Source organism: Equus quagga, chromosome 5, assembly GCF_021613505.1.
Source record: "Equus quagga isolate Etosha38 chromosome 5, UCLA_HA_Equagga_1.0, whole genome shotgun sequence".
In the NCBI taxonomy this organism is placed as follows: domain Eukaryota; kingdom Metazoa; phylum Chordata; class Mammalia; order Perissodactyla; family Equidae; genus Equus; species Equus quagga.
This window is the reverse complement of record NC_060271.1, coordinates 47,636,156-47,652,179: the sequence shown is the minus strand read 5'-3', so window position 1 is coordinate 47,652,179 and position 16,024 is coordinate 47,636,156. Positions and strand designations below refer to the sequence as shown.

Here is a 16,024-nt window from a genome sequence, read left to right as displayed (position 1 = left end):
CGGCAAGGAGTCCCAGCCCCGCTCCACAGCCCGGGCTGAGCCTCCTGGCGGCGTCTGCCCAGCGTGGGCCTGAGGGCTCGTGGCTGTGTTCTGCAGGACTCGCTGCACCAGCTGGCCTGGCAGGTGCACACCTGGCTCTGGCTGCTTCACCAGCCAGGCCCGCCAGACCGGGCCCAGCCCACCCGCTGTGGCTGGCGTGCAGAGAAAGGACAGGTCACCACCCCCAGCCTGTCCTCTTTAGGACCCTGCTGACCCTGGTGGCTCCTGCCCAGAGCATCTCCGGTCCCAGTGGGGTGGCCAGTGGTGGCTCATAGGACAGCATCCTGCCTCTCAGAGCTGTTGTGGTGACGCGGCAGACAGGGGGCAGATGGCGGGTCGTCCTGCGTCCCCGGGTTGGGGTGGGTGAGCAGCCCAGGGTGCTGGCTTGGGTGTTCCACGGGGCAGCCTTTTGAAGGGGACAGAGACCTGCCTGAGACGCGTGATGGTCGCCCATGACTGTGTGCCGGGGGGGCTACGCGGGCTGCGAGCATCAACTATCTATTCAAGGAAAAAAAATTAATTGGCTCCATCTGTGTTGGCCTAATGACTGATTAAATGACTAATCACGGAAGTCTTAATTAAAGCCATTTTTCTCCGAGTGAGCGGAGGAGGGGCTCTGGTGGCCCGAGTGTCGCTCAGGGTGGGGCCTGGGCTGAGCTGTCAATGAGCACTCCCGGGCGAGGTCGCGCTGTAAGCTCCCACACACAGAGCTGGCTGACAGCATCTCCTCTCCGGCCGACGGGGTTGCAGGTGGCCGCGCTTTCCTGTCACGAGGCATTTAGGATTTCTGGGGAAAACGCAACCAGAGCTGTGTGCCCCCCACTTCAGGGCAATTCCCCTGTTTGGCTGGGCAACCTCAGGGCTGTGTTTGTGAAATCGAGTCCATCTTTTGCAGCTGACACAATTTCACATCATCCAGGAACTGACAGAGCTCTGTGTCATGTTGTGAAATTCCGTAATATGCCAGGAATGTCCCCGCAGGAATGCAGCGAGGGGCCGGTGATGAACCCTGCTGGCCCGGGGCAGCCGCACTGCATGCAGGGCCTTCAGCCGATTCCCAGGTCCGCGTGGAGGGGCTGCCCCATCCGTGTGCTGTCTCCCCTCCAACAAGCTGGTCCAGTGTCTGGGGACAGGGGACCAGAGCAGATCCACTGACAGCAGTGAGGCAGCCACTCAGGACCAGATTTGAGACAGCGAAAAAGCCACTTACATAACAATAGGGAAAAGCCGGAGCTCCATGCACGTCGGTCCCTTCCATGACCCCCAGGACCTGGCCCAGGACCCCTGCCAGCCCCTCCCCGTCATCCACACCCAGGGCCTTACCAGCGGGGCCTCTGCCTGGGGTGGGGGGGTCGGCGCAAACCCTTCCTTGCTCCCTCCGAGGGGTGGGGGACTGTGTGGTGAGGGGCCCCAAGTGGGCTGGGGGCTGGGCCCCTCAGGATTGGCTGTCCCTGGGCACTGCTGCCCTGTGGGGCACACACCCCTGAGAGCAAACAGTCAGGGCGGGTCTGCCGGAGGGGCAGGGGCCGGTCATGTGGCTCTGGGAAGGCCCCGCGGCACCTGCCGGACCCTTCGCCCCTCTCCCCTCCACCGAAATGCCTTCTTTGGGAGCACAAAGGTAATTTTTCTTAGTCAAGGAAGATACTACAGAACTGTGCCTGAAAGTTGTAACAGAAGCGAATGGTTCCCCTGAGCACTCTACCCTTTTATGTAAATCAAAAACCAGCACTCGGCTCCGAGAGAAGTTACGGGTGGGTGGCGTGTCACTGCTCGTCTCTGTGAGATGAGGAGGCGCCTGTCCCAGTCATGTCCACTGCATGAGCCCCTGGCCGGGAAGGAGACGGCTGATGTGGGACGAGACCGACTCAGGCAAAGCCAATAATGAGCAAGTATGAGGTTCGCTGTGGCTCTGAGGGGCCACCAGGCGGAGGGAACAGGCAACCCGGGGGCAGGCGGGTCAGCCTGGTCCTTCCCAGGGGCCCCCAGCAGACACGGAAGGCGGCTCCTGTCTGTGGGGCCGCGCAGGCGTGTGGGCACGGCCGAGGCTGTTTTGAGGGTGAGACTGGCCCCGGGGCCTCACTGTCAGCAGACCCTGTCCCCAGCCCCACAGCCCGGCCATCCTGACCACTTGCACAGACAGCAGAAGCTGAGACACCGGCTGGCCTGCCATCGGTCCCCACTCGGGTGGCCCCAGGCAGGATGGCGGCCATCTGAACTTGGCGGCTTCTCCGTCTCCCCCTGGACCTTGGGGTCCGACACAGAGGCCAAAAGCTGCTCATGGGCCCGGACATGCGTGTCAGCCCGGCGGCTCTGCTGTCCCCTGCCAGTGGGAGCTCTTCGTCCAGGCGTCAGACACGATGCAGGCCACTGAGCCCCCGCGTCCAACAGCCCCAGACCAGGCCGCCGGTGCGGGCTTGAGGGGAGCGGGAGGGCTTCCAGCTGTGCTGCATACTTGCCGACAAGATGTCGGGGTGCACGCCTGCCTGGCAGGGGGATGTGGGCGTGCCTGCTGTGGCGGGGACGTGGGCATGGCAGGGGCATGGGCACGCAGGGTTCTGGGACGTGGGAGCAGTCTACATACACTTCCACCTCACTCCCACGAACCTTGCCGCTGGAGCAAATGTTCGCCAGTCAGCCCGACACTTGGACGAGCAGAAGATACAACTGTGCAGCTCGCGATGAGCTGCCGTCAATACCGCGGCTTCAGAGACGGCAATGAAACAGGTCGGGAGGCAGGAGGGAAAACACGCCCGTGAGCAGGGGTGGCTCCAGGGCTTGCTGGGGGGCACAGAGAAGGGGCAAGCCGGCATCCGGGGGTGGCCGCAGGGCGGCCTCGGACTGGCCTTGGGCTGTACCAGGAGTGACCGCTGGTCTGTGTCCCTGGAGGGTGTCTTGGGTGTGGCCTCTTTGTTGTCACAGGGTAAGACCGCGGGCTGCCCCCACGCCGGCCTCTACCAGCCTTAGCCTGTCAGTCACTCCCCTCTGGTCGTCCCCCTGCAGCCCTCCCCGCAGGGGGCTCACTCGGGAACTGGGAGGCAGATCATAGCAAACCAAGCAATGCAGGATTACGGATTTCGAGGGAGGCGCGGGCTGCCCTTGCTGGACAGGGCACCGGGCCTGCGGGCCCCACGTTTGCCTGAGCCAGCCTGGTGGGGAGGAAGCCAGGGGGAGGCCCGATGGGGCCCTGCGCCCCATCTCAGCAGCTGGGTTGGGCCCAGCAGGCCCACTCTCCGTTATAGAAGGAGGGGCCTCCCAGGAAGCTGAGACATCTGCGAGATGGCATCGTGGAGGGTCCTTGGGATCAGCAAGGAGGCCACCACGTGTCGAGCTGAATGGGAACTGGGGGTGGCCAGAACGTCCCGGGCAGGAAGTGCCGAGGGCCTGCTGGTTGTGGAAGCCACAAGCCCCTCTCTGCCCCCACGTGGGTCTGTCACTTACAAACGAGAGTCGGGGTGGGGCTTACAGGGCCTCAGGAGCTGCTCATTCCCAGGTCCCCAACTTGGCCTCCTTCACATGGCGGCAAGCCCTTCGCACCCACATGCCCTGCTCCTGGGGGACCCCACAGGGAACGGACCCCACGACTGGGTGCAGATTCTTCATGCAGACCAGGTGAAATTGCCAAGTACCATTTTCTTAGAATCCCAAAGGGTGGGCTTTTTGGGTCAAGAGCCAGGTTCGGACACTGGCGCAGGGAGCTGGTGCCAGAACCAGAGTAAGGAAGCCAGTGGGGGGCAGTGAAGACAGCCCATGTCCCCAGGCAGAGCAGGCAGGGGGCACCGGGGACACGGGCAGGCTCCCCTACACTCTTCCCCAGGTGGGGGACAGGGGTCCCACAAACACCCGGATGGGGTCGGAGGCAGGGAGGATGCAGAGCTTGGGGCCCTGGGGGGAGTCTTGGGCTTGCATGTCGACGCTCAGACGTGTCTGTTTAACCGGTTGCTGCTCCAGGCCGGTGGGAGCTCTGCAGACAGGGCCCTGCAGCTGACGGCTGGGGTCGTGAGCCACGGGGGGGTCAGGATTAAAAACATCTCTCCAGGGCTGCTGTATCCGGAAGACATGAGCTCAGCCGCATGGACAGGGCTCCCCGGGGAGGATGGGCCGGCCTCGCCCTCGGGCGTCCACCCTGCGCCTTGAGGCTCGGCTCCAAGGAACCTCGGATGTGGGTGGAAATGAGCCAGGCCGCTGGTCACGAGCTCATGTTCAAAGAGACGTGGAGCCTCTTGAGACCAACTCCGATTCTGCGTGTCCCTTCCTGGATGATGACGACCTGCTGTGGGACACTTCGTTTCATGTGCCTCGAAAGCCCTTAGTGGCCCGGGCCGGTGGGAGCATGAGCTGGCTGCTCCCTCCGCTTTCCCAGGAGGAATCAGACAGCGAGGGCCTTCTTTCTGCTGAAATAAGATGGCTCAACATCAGCCTTAGCTGCCGAGCTGCCACAGTTACCAAACCAGGCAGCAAGTCTGCCCTGAGCACTGGGGTCCGTGCACGTGGTGTGGACGGTTCTTGGTTGTTTCGGCTTTTGGCTGTCACCTACGTTCCTGCAATGGAAACACCGCGCACACGTGGGAGCTCCCTGCTTAGCAGGATCTTGGCTTTTTTCTTTAAGTCTGTGCTTCTCCAGTTTTTGTGTCAAGCGAGCTTCATGTTTAATTCACATACGTGGCTCAGAGCAACACAGAGGACGGCACCTTCCGCTGGAGAGACCTCGAGAGTGGATCAGAGGCTGGTCTGCTTGCCGACACCGTGCCAGCCTCCGAGTGTTCCCAGCTCGTCCCACGCCCACTGGCGTCACCGATGAGCAATCTAATTGCAGGAGCGTCAGCAGGCTGCTGTGGCTCGAGACGGACGCTGCAGGCTTCCTTCCCGTTTCCACGGAATTCCTGATTTTCCTAGACTCCTGGTCGGATCTGTGCCCACAGCTCTGCTTTCTGCGTGGCTATTTCAGTGCATGCCCCTGAGCTGGGTGGGAGGAGAAGCAGAGTCATCCTAGGCAGAGTGAGGTGTCCATGGTGCACTGACTTTGGCTTCTGCAGGCTGACGAGGCCGCATGCTCGGGTCAAAGCCCGGCCTGGGCAGCTGGCGGGCGTCTTGGAAGGCCTGGCGCCCTTACTGGCCCCTGAGGCTCTTCTCCGCCCCCCAAGGAGTGATGTTCTCCCACCCCCCAGCCCCCAGGGCCTGGGCCTGCCTGTCCCCAGAGGGAGGGCTCACATCTTTCAAGAGTGGGTGATTGGGCAGGCCCGGTGGCGCAGTGGTTAAGTGCGCAAGTTCCACTTTGGCGGCCTGGGGTTCGCTGGTTCAGATCCCAGGTGTGGACATGGCACCACTTGGCAAGCCATGCCGTGGCAGGCGTCCCACATATAAAGTAGAGGAAGATGGGCACAGATGTTAGCTCAGAACCAGTCTTCCTCAGCAAAAAGAGGAGGATTGGCAGATGTTAGCTCAGGGATAGTCTTTCTCAAAAAAAAAAAAAAGAGTGGGTGATTTTTCTCAGGGTCAGTGCGCCATGGTGCCCGGACGTCCTGCGTCCAGCCCCAGGTCTGCCCTGCTCGGCCGCACCTCACAGCTTCCACAGCAAAGGAATCCACTGGAGGCAGGGGCGGGCAGCGCTGGCCACTCTGCAGGGACCCACCCGTGCTCTGCAGCGCACCGCAGCCAGCTCCCCATGGCCCCCGGTGCTGGGGGCCTGGGCAGACGGAGGCAGGGTCAGTCGCACCAGAGCCTTCCGGGGCTGCGTGGGTTGGCAGGGACAAGCTGCTCCTGCAAGCAGAGGCCTGGAAACCTTTCTCTGGAATTCAGCCTTCCTCCCGGCAGGATGGCGGGCTGGGAAGAGCATGTCACCCAGAAGGAGCGACAGAAGGAGTGTCTCTTTGGCTCCCCACACGGCGACGTACAGCCCTCTCTAATTTGTCAAAGGAAAATCCAAACTGGATTTGGATGAGCCGCCTCTGTAGGATGGGCTACTTACGGCTCTGGCACGTGGCGGCCCGCAGTGGCCTGGCACGGAACAGTAAGGAACTTGCAGTGCCAGCACCAGGCCGATGTGCTCCCACCGCCCTGCCCGCCGCTGGGCCCCTCTCACCTCTGTGCACGCGGCCCCTGGGGAAGGAGGCCCCGCAAGGCTGCCCTTGCCACCAGCGTGCTTCTGCAGGAAGCAGACTGCTCTGCGCTGCCTACCGCGGGCCCGCCTGAGCGAGTCGCCGAGCGGGGACTGTCAGCCACCGGGGACAGCGGGGCGACTCTCCCGCTGCCCTTTCCCAGGGAGGGCCCTCGGTGTGGGTGGCATCACTGTCCTAGACCAGGCCCTGGGCTGCCACTGAGGGAGCCAACTCAGCCCCTGTCCTGCCGGCCACAGGAGCCTTTGCAACCCCTGGGCAGACGGAGGCCTTGCCCGCCGTGTCCGCAGTGTTGCACACCCGGGAGAAACTGAGGCAGGTTTGTGGAGAAGGGTGTCCTCAGTTCCCGCCCATGAATGCACACACCTAGGAGGCCCCACCCATGGCCCAGCTTGGGGGAGGCCAGACTAACCCCCCAAACACCCATGAGTGGGGTCGACCTCTCCTACCTGCTGCCTCCTGGTGGGTCCTGTGTGGTGGGCGCCGTCCTCATGGGGCCCAGGCAGCCTCTGGGACTGTTGCCTGCCTTCTAGAAGGAGCGGGGGTGGGAGGGGCTCAGAGGGGCTCTCCGGGGAGGTCCACCCCGAGCAACCCGGACACACTGGCCTCAGTGTTGGGCAGCGTGTGTGCTTAGCCCTGGGGGCGTCTCCTGCCCCTACCTCGTGGACGCCGCCCAGGAACAGCACAGGGTGGTACCCAGGCGGAGGGGGCCCGAGGCGGACGTCCATGAACTGGGCACAGCCTCGCTCCACTCTCTGACAGTCCTCAGGACAGCAGGGCTTGCATCCCCCACCTAAGGAGAAAGAGGCTTTTCCAGGAGAATGAAGAGCAGAAGAGCCCTTTAGCACCACGAAGCACAGATCAGAAAGAGCTGCTCACGTGGCCTCTGGAGTACAGCTTCTGCAGCTGAGGTGGTCGGGCCAGAGGCAGCCATGGGGGTCTGGGGTCCTGTCCCTGCTGCCCAGAACTCTGGCCACATGGCCATCTCCAGGTGAGTGGCCAGGCGGGGGGCAGGGCAGAGACAAAGACACAACTTGGTCCTGGCACTCCCCTGGCCACCCTGCTATAGACAGAACGGGCTCGACAGTGGGTGTACTTTGGGACCCACAGCCCCTCGACGCCTTCTCATCATCAGGGGTCCACCATCAGGGCCTGGCAGGCCAATCCTTTGGGGCTGAGAGGGTCTCTTACCATAATGCTCCCGCCGGCTAAGGCCTTGAGTGTCTGGGGCAAGATCTGGACAGGCCACAGGTCGGGGGCCCCGTGCTTGGCCCAGCAGAGCCCAGCACCCTCTTCTGAACGGTGTAGCAGAGAAGGACATCTCTACTCAACAATGGCAGTGTGCTACGGTGGTACTGGCCTCACTGTGACAAGTGTGGGGCATGGAAGCTGCTGGTAGGCACCAGCCCCCACGAGGGGCAACAGCCCCCAGGAGACCTCGACATCCTCTGGCACCCAAAAATGGCTTGGCCTGTCTGTCCCTGCAGCGAGTACCCCCACTGTGGACCCCTGCCCATCCAGGCGTCCTGCACCCCTCCACTCGCAGGGGTCCCGGAGTGTGAGGGTGACGAGGGCATTTCCTCTGGCGGTCCAGTCCGCAGGCTCAGCCTCACCCGCAGGTGGGCTGCAGCCCCAGCTGCCCCCTCCCTCCATCTCTTTTGCTCAGAAAGTCAGTGGCTGAGACCAGATGGTGATGATGTGACGTTAGGTTGGTGCAGGGGCCACCCCAGGACCGTCCCAAACATGCACGCAGCAGGCCCCTCTATCCTATGGGGGCCAGGCTCCCGGGCTCTCCCTACTGCCCTCTGACCTGAGGGCCCCTACCCAGCTCACCATCTGGGAAGAGCCGCCAGCAGGAGCTGGCCAAGCCTCGGAGAGGTGGCTGGTTGGGGCCGTGGGAACGGCTGGAGGGGGACGGGGGGGCAGGACACTCTTGCTAACAGACTCTGCAGGGGGGACCCTCGAGGGGGGCTCTGGGTGAGTGGAGGGGCGACTCTCACCCGGGCACTGGATGCAGGCATTCACGCGCCTTCCCCTGAGCCCAGCTACTGCAGGGAGAAGTAGAGACGGGCCCAGAAGTGACCCCAGATTACAGGTGGGGATTATTTCTCTCAGAGGTGTCTTAATTTCATCATTATGGTGCATTATAAAAAGTACAGTCTTTCCTTCCACAAGGACGTTCTTTAACTAATGTCCTTCTCTCCATTAGCTTTTGCTGTCCTCGCACTATTTACGTCCTGGGCAATGAGTGGGAACTGCACTGCTGACGGCATCATTTCCATTTCTTAATGCACTGCCAGTTTCCACGTGGACTCGAGAGGAGCGAACTTTGACTACCTTTTTTATCGACACCTCTGGACAATAAAGACCTCAGCTCTGTATCCTAATAACCCTCTGCCAAGGTGACCGTGCATGAGTGGGTCCCAGAAGGCGAGCACTGAGCTGCTGGTTCCTCCAACAGCAGCAGCGTCCAACCTGGACCCACAGCCGCCATTTCTGGGGGACATGGGGGCAAGAAGAGGGGCTGGAAAACGCATCTGGTGTGAAAATCAACGTCCACCCAAACCAAGCCTGGAGGCTGCTGCCTCCCTCGGTTTGGGGGCTCCGACTGAGCTGTTTGAAGAGTCTGCTCTCTCGACAGTCACAGTGGCTGACGCACCAACTTGGCGCCAAGCACTTGCAGGCAGAGTCTCAGGGAAATGTCATGGCCCCTCGGAGCAGAGGTTCTGTCATCATTGCCACTTGAGTGAAGAGAACCCAGGGCTCAGAGAGTTAAGGGGGAGCCACGATGTCAGCTACCATGCTCTACCTGGTAGCACGAACGTCACTGAAATCAACCAGCTGACTCAGCACGGAGAAACAGATGACCGCTCGGCAAAGCCTCCATCGCTCTGCTGACAAGATTGGACATTTGGGATCACCTGCGCACGGCGGCAGAAGTTTGCCTCCACGCCGCTCATTGTCCGAGGACAAAGGGGAAGGAGGCTCTAAGACCCTTTTGCTGCAAGTGAAAGAAACCCAATATGGACTGGCTCAAAACAAAACAGCAGTTATGTCTGCAGTCCTAGGAGGGGGCCGTCTAGATTCAGGCACATTGGAACCCAGGAGTCCACGTCCCTGGCCTGGACGGGGAGTAGGGAAGCTTATCTGACCCAATGGGACAGCCCTACAAAGAGGGGGTTCTGCTGTGACGGGGGTGGGAGGAAGACTGGGCAAGAGGTGCAGCCTTTGGAAGGGGGATGACCCGGACACAAGAAACCGAGGTGCGTCTATCGCTGACGAGAGCATGTTCCCCACAAACATGACGGCACACTGACCACGCTGGGCTCGCACATCTGACCGCCACCCTCCCATCTCCACTTGTTGGTCTCACATACTTCTCAGATGGGACCTCCAAATCTGCCCACCACCTTGCCTGGTGATTGGCACCCCACCCCCAGGTGCCCGAGCCGGAAGCCCGGGGGACAGCCATCAGTCAACCCCTCTCTTCTGTCACCCCCAGAATTTCTGCAGCAGCAGCAGCGACATCAGTTCTGCCTTCGAAATAGACTCGAATCTGAATGCACTGATGCTCTCCCTCGCCCGCCCCACCCTCGCCCGGCCTGGCACTTCCCGCCCGACACCCGCACGACCCTTGGCAGGACTCCTGGGTCCTCCTACCCCACTTTGATCCGTTCTCCACGCGGCTGCAACAGTGGCCTTCATGGGAAGCCAGGCTGGCCAAGCTCCAGCCACGCACGCTGACCTCTCTTCTTGGACACCTCCCCTCCCACCTCCTTTGGCTCCTTGGTGTCAGCTGGACCGTGGCTTCCTGGCCCGTCTGAACAGTCAGTCACTCAGCCCCTGGTTGCTCTACACATGTGACGTAGGGCAGGCCAAGCCGGCCGTGGCTGCGTGTTGGGTGGGTGGTGCTGAGGCCTGATCGGATACAGTCTGGGGAGACAGCGTGGTGGCCCTGGGGGCCGAGAAGCCCCGGAAGCCTCGTAGGGAGCTTGCCCTTCCCCTGCCAGAGAGGAGGAGCTCACGGGCGGTCCAGGAGAGGCCTGGGGATTCTGCTCTCCCCCAGAGCACAGGGCTCTCTAGTTTGCTTAGGAGCTTAAACTCATTCAAAGCTGCATCTGCTCAGGGCACCGTCTGCCCCGTAGCAGGAGGTCGGTCAGTGCAAAGCTTCTCCGTTTGTTGACAATCCAGGATTCCCATGACAGTGGCCCAGTGGCCCCTCCCCTGATGTCAGCGCAGCCTTGCTCTGGCCCCACCTGCTCCGCGGCGTCAGTGGCCTCAGCTGACCTCTCTCTCCTGCCTCTGTTGGCCTCCCTCCCCGGGGCTTTGCCGGCTGCCCCAGGTGCGGGCCGGCCTCTTCTCTCCTCTGTCCACACTCCCTCACGCCCCACGGAAGCGAGCACCACACTTACCCAGATGACCCCCAACTTTTGCCTCCTCTGCGGACCAGACATCCGGCTCCAGCTCCCTGCAGACACCTCTATGCACTGTCTCCTGGACATGGAGCTTGGGGTCCCCCAGACCCAACTCCCGCCCTCCTGCAGCTCAGTCTCCCCCTCTTGGTGAGAGGCTCCACCCTCGACCTGGTTGCTGGGCAAGGAATGTGGGTGACATCCTCGATTCTGTCCCACCCTTCGTCGATGTCCCCCAATCCTGGTCTTTCCATGGCTGCCATCGTGGGGTCTAGGCCATTGCCCAACCTCTCGGCTGCAGCTCTGACGCTCCTGTCCCCACCCTCCGACGCCCCAGCACACGGGTTCACAATCAAGGGCTGTCCCCACCTGCTCCAAACTCCCACTGACTTTCTGGACCCCGAGCACCGGTCAAGCCCCCTGGCGCAGGGCCTCCAGGACAGGCCGCACCCGCAAATCACATGTCTCCTCGCTCACGACCGCTGCCACCCTGGGCCTTCTGGCTGCTTGGTTCCTCTGGCCTCTGCTCACGGCCCTGGCCTTGGGACATGGCTGCGGGTGCGATGTCCCAGCGGCCCTGTCCCTGCTGCCACAGGGTGGCCGAGAGCCCCGAGCCCTCTGCCTCTGCAGCCCCTTCCTCACCCCATCCACCCTGTGGGCAAACACGGCCCCCTGAGGCCAAATGTCCAAAGAGGAAAGGCTGGCAGGTGCCACCCAAACGAAGTAAGACCCCACTTGATAAAAGAGCTGCAGAGACCCCCAGGCACATGGTGACGGCCGCAAACCCCGCTCTTCCCACCTGTGGGCTGGGCCGTTTCCAGCCCACCCTAGCGAGCGACTTCAACGGGCATCAAACCTCCTGGGAATGCAGCAGGTATTCTCAGCCCGGGCTCCGTGGCCCCAAGAGAAAGAAGCATCCCGCCTTCCCTCAGGCTCCCAAGGGGAGTGGTTCTCAGGTGAGGGTCCTGCCTTAGCCTCCAGGGGCCACTGAGCTGCTCCGGTGGGTCCTGGGGGGCTCGCCCCAGCAGGCCGACCCCCAAGGCAGGGCCCCCTGCAAGCAGATGCCTGACTGGGCTCTGGGGAGTTACTTCTGAAGCCTTTCTGTAGATTTTAATTACAACAATTACGGCTTTATCAGCAAGATAAAGGTCACTGCGCTGCCCCCAGGGAGGGGTGACTGGGAACAGAGGCTGAGCCGGCCAGGGAGATCGGGCAGCTTGACCTCTCCGGGAGGGAAATGTCAATTAATTATCTTTTTACAGCCGACTCAATTAGACTCCCTAATCACCTGTGTAGGACATCCAGGCAGGAGGTGGAGAAGCCCAGGAATAAACAAGGCTAGCAAGGGCCAGGCCTTTGCCGCCAAATGGCCGCCGTGGGCCCAGGACCCTGCCAAGTAGAGAGCCTGCTACAGGCCAATTTGTTTCCTTCATTTACGTGAATGAAAAAAACAAAATGTTATTGGCCCTAAGGGATGAGAGCTGTCTCATCTGGAGGTGACCAGACACACCTCATTAGTCTTCAGGGCAAATGACCCACCAAGGAGTGTGTTCATTAGCCAGAGACGGGGCCACACAAGCACCCGAGAAGTCAGCCAGGCAGAGCCGTCTACGTGGGGAGGACACATGGGGAGGACACGTAGGGCCATGGGTCTCCATGACCAGAGGGAGAGAAGGCACCCTGGGGCTCCTTTGGGAGCTGGCCAGGCCTCCAGGTGAGGGCTCCCTCTGGGCTGCGTGCCCTCCCCTCCCTCTGTTTGTCCAGTGGGCACGTGCATCTCACTGCCTGGCTGGCGCTACTGTGGCACTGGGGCTGGCCTGGATGGTCTGCCATTAGCTGGCAGGGTGCAGGCAGGAGAGAATGTGGGGGGCACCTGTACCCCGGCTCCCTCCCCACTAGACTGCACATGGCAGGGCCTGCCATCCTCTATCCAGAGTCCACTATCATCATCACCACCATTACCATCATCACCCTCATCATCATCATCATTACTATCATAACCTTCACCACCATCACCAGCGTCACCATGATTACCATCATCGCCATCATCACCATCACCGCCATCATCGCCATCTCTACCATCATCACCACCATCATCATCATCATCATCATCACCATTATCACCATCACCACCATCATCATCGATGTCACCACTATGACTGTTCTCACCTCCACAGTATGTCACTCAGCACTCTCCAGGGGGCCAATGCTTTGCTAAGTTCTCCCCACGTGGTTTACACATATTTAAATCTCACCTGAACCTAGAGGTTGGGCTATTGTCTCTCCTATTTACAGATGAGGAAACTGAGGACAGCCAGCCCTGGTCAGGTGCATGCTGCTCTGCAGGTGCCCAGGACCCCTCCTGTCCATGGGGACACCTGGTTTCTGGCCTGGACACTTCTCTGTGTCACTGAGGTGGAAGCGGATGCACCAGGTCTCGTCTTTGAAGACACCCCGGGCTGGACCTGTGTGTTTCTCAGGAGGCCCAGCAAGGGCGCTCCTCTGCCACCTCGGCCCCATTTACGCATGCTGTCTGCACCCGGTGGAGATATGGGCTTGAGAACCAGCCTCAGAAACCAAAATTCACGGTGTGGGGAAACACACCGCCATCTCTGTAACCACAGGCCCTCTGCCCCAACCGTCCCCCAGGCGAGGCTTGCTTTATTTTTTTTTCCAAGAGATTTTCAAATTTGAGAATTTCCAAAGGTGTGTCTCTGTGTGAGAACTGGGCCAGTGAGGGAACACCTGGCCTGCCTGGAGTGAGAGAGGCAGCATGGCAGACATTTGGAATGGCCAGTCCCTGTGGTGGGCAGTTGTGGATCAGGGACCCCAGGCAGAGCGAGGTTCTGTGGCCGCTGACCCTGAGTGCCCCGACGGTGCCAGGGCCCTCGCAGCCACCTCGGGCCGCACTCAGCAGACCCAGCCTCCGTGGCCACTGCACCGTTTCCTGAGGAGCCCAACGCTGGCCTCTCCCCTTCCTATTCTGAAGCATAGAAAATGGATTTGACACAAAGCCATTGTCCCCATCGGCCACATCCCTTCCGAGCGCTCAGAAAAGAAAGGGGCACCGTGTGTTCCTGGAACGTGAGCACTGCTCCTGGACGTGTTTTCTCTCAGAGGAGCCCTACATTCTGTACCTAAGCTCGGCCGAGACTCCCTCTTCCAGCGATGTGGCACCGATGCGCCCACCACCTTGAGGGCGCGCTGCTGTTTTCAGACTTGCCTCCTGGAGCTCTGATGCGCCGAGATCACAAATGGAACACGAAAGGGGGCATGTTTCTGCTGGCAAACCTCCAAGATCAGGGGCTAATTTGGCGTTCTTTCCAAGCCTGTTCCTGATGCCCCCGCCCACTCCTCGCCTCCAGAAGGCTCCCCAGCCAAGCTGTTTGTACATGGCTAGACAGAGCGAGGCTGGGCCACCACCCTGTGCCTGGGCCGGTCCCGCTGGCCAGGAGGGGACTCTGCTGGGAGCACCACCCCTAGAGGGGCAAGGTGGGCAGCCAGCCACCCACACAGGGGCTCCCTGAGGTGCCCACTAACCCACGATTCCTGGTCTGTCCCCTAGCCCTTGGCCAGAGCCTGAACAGCAGCCAGATGGACCCTGGTGCCCCTAAATTTTCACTTCTCGTCTCGTGGAGGCGCCTCAGCTACAGGGCAGCAGCCCCGTCCTGAGCAGAGCAGGAGTGAAGCGGGCGGCCAGGCCCCAGGAGCGGCCAGAGGACATGAAGTCTGGACATCACTGCTGGCCACGGGCTCCGCTTGTGTGCAGATAATGGATGGGAGGCTCCGTCCGAGGGCTTCCCGCAGGCCACGTGTCCTCTCGCGCGCTCAGAAGTTGCCGCTCCTAAAGCTCCGCCCTGGTGCCACTGCGCCTACACCATCCTGGGAGGACTGGCACTAGTGGCTCTGTCCACGGCGGCCGGGGCTCTCGGACAGCCCTGCACAGAAGCCTCAGGGCCATGAGGGGGCCTGAAGTGGGGCGGCTGGGAGCAGCTGCCAAACCTGAGGGCCCCCTGCAGGGACTGTCCGCCCAGCCTGACGGTGTGGGCCTCCAGGTGGGAGAGGCCTGGACTGCGGCCGGCTGGGAGGAGGGTCTCCAGGGGGAGCAGCATCTTCCAGACGGGCTGGGGTTAGTGCCTCCTTTAGGAGAAGAGAACTCAGTGCCCTCTGTCCTCCTGGGAAAGAACGGAAGAGGTCTGTTTGCTGCTGTCTCTGGGAGGGGTTTGCACAGGCTGGCTGCTGTGGAGAGCATCAGGCAAGGAGCCTGTGGCTGGCATGTGGCGGGACAGCTGAGGGGAGGCCTGGCTCCCCACTCACACTGGCTCTGCCTCCCGCCTCCTTTCCCCAGTTCAGGGCAGGGCTGCCCCGCAGGCCTGGGAGAAAGGAGAAAACCGAGCCAGCAAACTTCCTTTAAAAAGAAAAAAAGCTGATTCCCAAGGCTTCAAGAAGGGACTTGCGGGGTCTCCCGCACCCTGGCCCTCCTGGACTTCTTCCTGCCGGCGTGGGTGTCGCCGTCAGGGCACAGGCGCTGAGGAGCTGGTGAGCCTGGCCAAGGATCTGGGGAGGCCGCACGACTTGTACACACTTACGTGGACACTCCCACTTTCACAGCTGCAGGCAAGTGTGCACACCACTCACACACATTCTTTCTCACACGCGACCACACCTGTGCACAAATGCACATGGGTGCACCCACCCCCACTCTGGTGCACACACACATAAACACATGCACACGCATACAGGTCACCTGCACCTTTATACGCACCAGCATACACGCGTGTGCACTCACCTGTGCACGCAGACTCGTTCACCTGGCATGTACATTCACACATGCATAAACAGTCCCACACAAGCATGCACATCCACATTCCCTGTTGTGCAGGCGCAGCCCCTTGTTTGGGGTGACCCCTCAGCTGAGCCCAGACCTGAGCGTCCAGCTGGCCTGGGCATCTCCTCATCATGGCGCCCTGTGCCGTGAGGTGCCCTGCCAGCCTGGCCCTGTCCGGACTCTGCCCTTGCCCCCGGGGCCCAGGCCAGGGCTGCACCCCTGCTACCAGGACAGCAGTGGCCCACAGGCGGACCCCTAGCCAGCACCTTCTGATTAGGCCCCGGCAGATGTGGCCACCTGCTTCCTGATGTGACCCAGGCCCGGCCCCTTGCCAAGGGATGCTGGCCAGGTCAGGGTGCAGGGCACTTGCCTTGCCTCGTGCCCTCTTCAACAGCCACCCTGCTCAGAGCAGTTCCAGAATCACAGGGGCCATGTGTGTGCCACGAGACCCCGTGCCCCTGCCAGCAGGGCCACGGATGTGCCAACCAGCACGTCAGCGGGTGGAGGGCCTATCCTGAGCACTGAGTCCCCCCTCAGGGGACAGAGACCTGCGGGCAGCATTGCGGCTGGCAGAGGAAGGCCACAGGCTCTGGGACATGGGGGTGACACAGGGAGCAGACTGTGCCCAGAGG

At 61.6% G+C, this 16,024-nt stretch overlaps 1 protein-coding gene across 1 annotated transcript in view; it reads right to left on the bottom strand.

Annotated features, from left to right (window-relative positions):
* MORN1 (MORN repeat containing 1) overlaps window positions 1-16,024 on the bottom strand; it is a 63,099-nt gene that overhangs the window by 11,471 nt on the left and 35,604 nt on the right. The window contains exons 11-12 of the mRNA XM_046663233.1: window positions 6,812-6,945; window positions 6,602-6,681 (exon numbers count right to left, since the gene is read on the bottom strand). Of these exons, the coding sequence (XP_046519189.1) occupies window positions 6,602-6,681; window positions 6,812-6,945 (214 nt within the window). The remainder of the gene's footprint in view (window positions 1-6,601; window positions 6,682-6,811; window positions 6,946-16,024) is intronic.